Consider the following 6000-nt stretch of genomic DNA (forward strand, 5'->3'; position numbering starts at 1 on the left):
AGGATTGAGCGACCAGACTTTGGGCGACAGATAAGACATGTCTGGGAAGCCATTATCTCTCTTTACACGCTGATAATAACAGCCTTAATCGCTCTATTCAAGTACCAACTGTTGGTCCCTCAGGGGTGTGTACCTAAACATGCAACTTCAAAAAGTTCCTTACAGATACAGATACGCCCTGTTACCCCTGCTACCTTGGAGCAAGTTATGGACTGCTGGCATAACCCTCCGTTGATCTCTCTTTGCACAACTTGCACAGCTTGCAAACCAATTCCGATAGAACCCATAGACAATTACGTTTATTCTCGCCATGAGTCACCTGCAGTGATTCAGCAGGGCGATCCAACTGCATCCCCCGGTTGCCTAGGGCCACCCCCCCAGTCCGCACTGTGGCCAGACAGTTTGCATTGGCTTGTGAAACACGGGCAGTGGACGAGTATCTGTATCTGGTATACCCGCTTGGCTAAGCACTCTCTCCAGGGGAACTGCCCAGAGTTCTGTTCTGGGACCCGCGCGATGCAACAGGTTTGATCCGATATACTCGGCTTTTACTACTCGGCTTGGATTTTTTCCCGCTATTCAAAGTGCCACACAGCTGAAATAAATTAATTGCTTAATTGTTGTGCTGCCTTAGCGGCACTATTCGACATCGAGATGAAATTTGCTTTTAATTAAACGCTCTCCACAAGGCGAGGGCGATTCTTTCCTTCTGAAAGCTGGGCACCATTGGGCACGGTGAAAAGCATTGCACTATTAGATGAAAGGTTAATAAATATCATTTGAATATTGGGTTTTCATAGGTGCTTACCCAATGCCAGCTGACGATCTGTCTTCATGGTACCAAGATTTCCCGTCTTTGCAGCACTGTCTTGGGTGATCTGTTGAATGGGCTTGGTTCTCAGAGTTTCGCCCTGTGTATTCTCTGGGCTTTCCAACCTTCAGAGACGCCTGTGCGTGGGGGTTTTCCTCTGCCCCTGTGTGCGTCTCTGTGGACGTGTGTGTTTTGCTTTTATTGGACCAAAGTCGTGCGCTTCGTTAGCCAAAAGCTGAGTAAGTGAGTGAGTGAGTGAGTGAAACGCGTTCTGCGTGGGATTCTCTAATACGATGATGGTGGCTGCTATTTGGGTTTTGGCCGATTCTAAAACTGGTTTTCCACTTGGCCAACTTGCCCATCAAGGAGTCGCCCCGAAACGAAATCGAATGGCAGTTGAATAATACGGACAAAAACAAAAACATAAACCACAACAACAAAGAGCTAAATTGCGCATAACATTTGAATAATTAAGCACTGCCTTTCTCGCCTGTTTAGTGTCGTATTGGTGTATATATTGTTTAAGATTACCGGCCAGGGATTCTCCAGATTCGCCACAGAAATTCCTCAGCCCGCTTGACCTGAATTCTTCGCCAGTCTCCCCAGGGAAATCTCCAGAGCATTAAAGGAAATATTTTTCCCTCCGCCCACTCTTTCGGTTTGGGTTTCATAATCGAAACGAAAGCTGAGCTCGCGATGTTTCGAAATCCATTACTCGGATTTCCAGCTTAGCGTCTTCCTAGGGATCCTCACTCCGCAGATACAAATGTATCTGAGTTGGCTTTGCCCTTTTTCCAGCTCTAACGGGAACCGGACCCAGACGGAACCTCTGACGGAGCGGTGCAGCTACATCGTCCCGTCTCTGTTTAAATCTGAGTATCTATGCATCTGTGCTGCCTTGATTTTCTCATTTTCTCACACTCCAGAGCCGCCGAACGAGGAACGCCAGCGGGCTTGGGACCATAAAGAAAAGCTGACTCGGAAAAGGGTGCTCTATGCGAGCAGGAAAAAGGGGAGTGGGGAAAAGCTACAGAACGAGGAAATGTAGGAAGACGGAGTAGGTTTTGTTCGGCGACTTTTTCCGGGCCCTCTATGCAGCTAAATGCTTTTGATTTCTATTTTCGATACACAAGTATGTGCTTTCATGAGACCGGCTTCTAACGGTCGCTCTACTGTTGCCCAAATGGAAAGCTCATCTACTGAATGAGCGTTGACCAATTTGAAATACAAAGTCACTTTGAGTATGTTTGGTATCGGATTATTGAGCGCAAATACCCTCTCCACAAGTATCCGCCTGCCTGTTTGCTACTCGGATCACGGGAACTACTCGGATCGAGAACAGAACTGAGGAAAACCGAAGACACCAGCAGCAACAGTCATAATTACGAGGTTAACCTTAAGAGTTGACACAAATCCGGGCCAGAGCCAAAAGCGAGGTACGGCGGCCTCTGTCGCTCGTTCCCAGCAATTAACTTCGAATGACACCAAATGCCACCGAGGCACGCCACCACTCAGTCCACCGAGTCGCCATCAACATCCACCATCTGAAGTCTAGAGGAGCCGCGCCACGCCGCCCACCATCGGATCGCAATTGCAAGTGAACGGCAACTTTGATGCCGCCCACAAAGCGACAAAGTTTCCATACCCTCGCCAAAGGGTATCATTATCATTACTGGGCTCTGCTGCGCAGTGATTATGTGTTTCATTGCTTAGGACGACGTCGTTAACTAGCTGTGTATCTGTCCAGGGCTTTGAGACGAAGAGCGGTCTATCTCAGCTTACTTGACAATACTAACTTGGCAATGAAGCATTATAATGGAATACATCTCACTATTTCTCGATCAACTCCCAAATGCAGGTGTTTGGATCATCCAATCGATTCGTAGCTAGCTAACATATCTCATCTGCAGGGTATCCAAAGTTCAGATCCCGAATTCGGTGTCAGTTGGGCTTCTCTACCCGCTGCCGACGATGTGGATGCCGTTGATGATCTTACTGGCTTTGGGCATGGGCAGTTTTGCGGTTTATTTGATCGGCGTTCGACTAGCATTCCATCGATCTGTATGTGGGACTGGATGGCGGAAAGGGAGCGGAATGGGAAGTCTTACAATTTTGTAACGATCGAGAGATGTGCTCCCCGATACACAGAGGTTCCCTTGTGAAGTGCAATTGAAACACTGTGTGAATTTTGTAAGCGCCGAGCTTTGTTTTGTCAGTGTGTGCCTGTTTCTGCGGCTTGTAACTCCATCTAATGCAGAGAGCGAAAAGTATCTGTTCTAGGTCTAGTATCCACAAGTTCGCTTTGGGTTGTACATAAGTATCTGCCAGTTGGACACAACCGTTCCACAAGTTCGCTTTGGATTGTGCATAAGTTGAATGGTAGTGCATAGCTGTTTTTCTCCGTGTATGAGCCTGCTTGGCCACCGCTCCCCTCCTCGCCACCGCCCCCTGAGAAACCCACGATCTGCGTGGCTCATTCAATTCAAATGGCTCGTGATTTCGTAAGCCCGCTTTTGTTGTTGCCCCGCTGGGGGCTGATGGAGCTGCTGGAGCTGCTGGAGCTGCTGGGGCTGCTGGGTTGTTGCTGCTGCAGCGGATTCGAGATTCGAGGCCATCGAGAGACGACTGCAAGTGCGGCTTTGGCTGCAGTTAGACGTCGAGAGATTTGCAGCATTTTTCTCCGTCTCCGTCTCCGTCTGCGTTTTGTTTCTTTTTGTGTGGCGTGATGACCTTGAGCCGCTCATTTTAGCCAAGTGGCTCTGTGTGCTGGCCAAGTGGCTGAGTTGCCAGCATGTGAGGGAGCATGGGTCGGTTACCCAGTTCCAGTTACTTTTGGCACCTCTCGTCGGAGCACTTTATCTTTCTTCGCAGCACTGGCCATTGAAAGCCGAGGCACAAAGTCAATTACAATTATAATAAACTAGATAGTATTGCGACCCGGGTTTGAGCCACTCACACCACTCATGCCACCCTTACCACATATTCCAGCCATTCTAATTCGACTATACTATGTCTACAATTACGTGATATATGGCAATGGCAATTGTTTGAAATAAAGTTGCACTAATGATGTTTAATATTGATTGGATGGCGTTGTCTAAATAAAATGTTACAGCTCAGGTCTTTGTTGGCTCCTGTATATCCTAAAAACTAGTTGTTTTGTTATTTGTATTATCTATTAAATAAATAGGGCCAAAATAGTGCATTGCGACCACGGAAATCCAGGAAATCCATTCGAGGTGCCCGCCATTTGAGATCCTTGGGAGGATCGGCTCTGGGTCTCCGCGATCCTAGTGGGGTGAAGGGCAAACCGATCAGATCGCCAAAATTAAAGGTTTTACTCCAAGCACTTGGGAAAATTAAAAACCGCCATCTTACAATGTAAATCTCGGTATGTGAAACGTATACCCCTTTTCAGCTTGTCAAAGTTTTGGATTAAAATTTAGGCCCAATGGAAGTAAATTTTTCAGTACGGTGGTTCGTCGGCTGCCTGGTAATTGTAAGTTCCTCCGGCGGACGGAGGAATATCCCGGGTCCGGGCTTGGCTGCGGTTCCAGCGGATCCCATTCCCGCTCCCCATCAGATATCCCTGGCTGGCCAACCAGAGCAGCAGAGGATCATAATGCCACCCAATGGGGATATCGATGACAATGGGGAAATTGAAGTCATGCTGGGGTCTTTTAGCGACACCAGTGTTAAGGTGTGCAATGCTCTCCGCTACGGACCGACAACCTACGGAGGTCAGGCCCAGTTGACCACTAGCTGGCTGGCTGGCATCCCGACCAGCCTGTTTCTTACCCGCCTTGTCAGACTTATGAATCACATATATTATTCAAAAACTTACTAGTTTTCCTGCGCTGGGCCATATAAGCGAGTTATTTCCCAAAAGGCAAGGGTGGGAGAAAGTGCATCGCCATTTTTGATCCAAGTTTTCTGCTGTCGCAGTCCGTTTCTTATGCGTTTCGCGAAATTGTCACAACCCAACCGATGACCTAATTAGCTGGGGGCTCTTGGGCACACAGCCAAGATACGGGGGTATTCTTGGGGGCCTGTTCTTGGCTGTTGTTCGCTGTTCTTGGCTTCTCCGTTCACGTTTACTGAGTTAGCAAGAAATGCCTCGAATGTTGCAACAGCAGCGCTTCGGGCCCTCATGAGACATACATTTATTTGGCCATCCAAAATCGAGCGAAGCGAATTTCGCAAATAATTGGAGCAGTTTGCCAGCGCTCACGTTTTGGGCAAGGTAACACTTGGCCAAGGTAAAGACAGCTCGGATGTGCCATGCGAGTGTGTGGAAAAAATGTGGCAGTGCCACGCCAGAGTGAAGGGAAAACTCCGGAATCGATACCCATGCTGTTTTCTTATCGCCGGAACGGGAGGGAGGATGGGGATGAGTCCTGTTGCCGATTAGCCGCTGCCCTGCCACGTCGATAAGGCAAATCAACACTCGATAAGCGTCCTGGGACAAGGCCCATGGCCGTCCTTATCGCTGCCAGGAGTTAGGGCGGCTATCAAAGTGCTTGTATCTGCACTGAAAGATTTCGATCTCTATCGCCATGCGAATCATTCCAGCGCAGGGTAAGCGACTTCTGGCCAAACTGCAGTTTCAGTTTCCCAACAGGGTTTCAGATTGTTTTTTAATGATCACCAGTAAGCATATTTCCATCTTCCAACACACGACGTTATTGTTTTCAGTGTGTCGGGCCAAAATGTGTCTTCTGTCACCATACATCCTGGCATGAATGACTCGATTCGCTGATATGGCACGATAAAATCAAACAAAAATCAATACTCAGGTCCTAAAAGGAACGGCCGACCGCACATTGCCCACTATCAGTGCGTTCTTCTGGGGGCGTTGACCAGGCGCGCGGTCCCGAGGTCGCTTATCAGCGGCGCTGGGGAGGAACACCGAGAGCCGCAAGTCTGGGACATTGTCCGGCGATGACTTTAAAATCCTCCCGGACGCTCGAGGGGCGGAAGACCCGCAGAGGCTTATCACAAGACCGGGCGGCGAGCGTAAATAATACAATGTGGAGGGCAGAAGGAAATGCCGGCGCGGAGGAGGCGGCAGAGTTTTTCCTCGGCCCGGGAAAGCAGGAGAAAAACGTGCGATAGGCCAAGGGGCAAATGGGCAAATGGGCTGAAGGAAAGCGCAGAAGAAAAACAAACCTTTGGCGCTGGCAAAGTGC

At 48.9% G+C, this 6000-nt stretch overlaps 1 protein-coding gene across 1 annotated transcript; it reads left to right on the plus strand.

The window, feature by feature from the left end:
* Nucleotides 1-4190: 4190 nt before the first annotated feature.
* On the plus strand, nucleotides 4191-4658 carry LOC26526065. Its single transcript, XM_015153877.1, is given in 1 exon segment — nucleotides 4191-4658. A coding segment is annotated over 1 exon segment (468 nt).
* Nucleotides 4659-6000: the final 1342 nt, after the last annotated feature.

This window comes from Drosophila erecta, unplaced genomic scaffold (assembly GCF_003286155.1).
Source record: "Drosophila erecta strain 14021-0224.00,06,07 unplaced genomic scaffold, DereRS2 tig00000000-arrow-pilon, whole genome shotgun sequence".
NCBI classification, from domain to species: Eukaryota; Metazoa; Arthropoda; class Insecta; order Diptera; family Drosophilidae; genus Drosophila; species Drosophila erecta.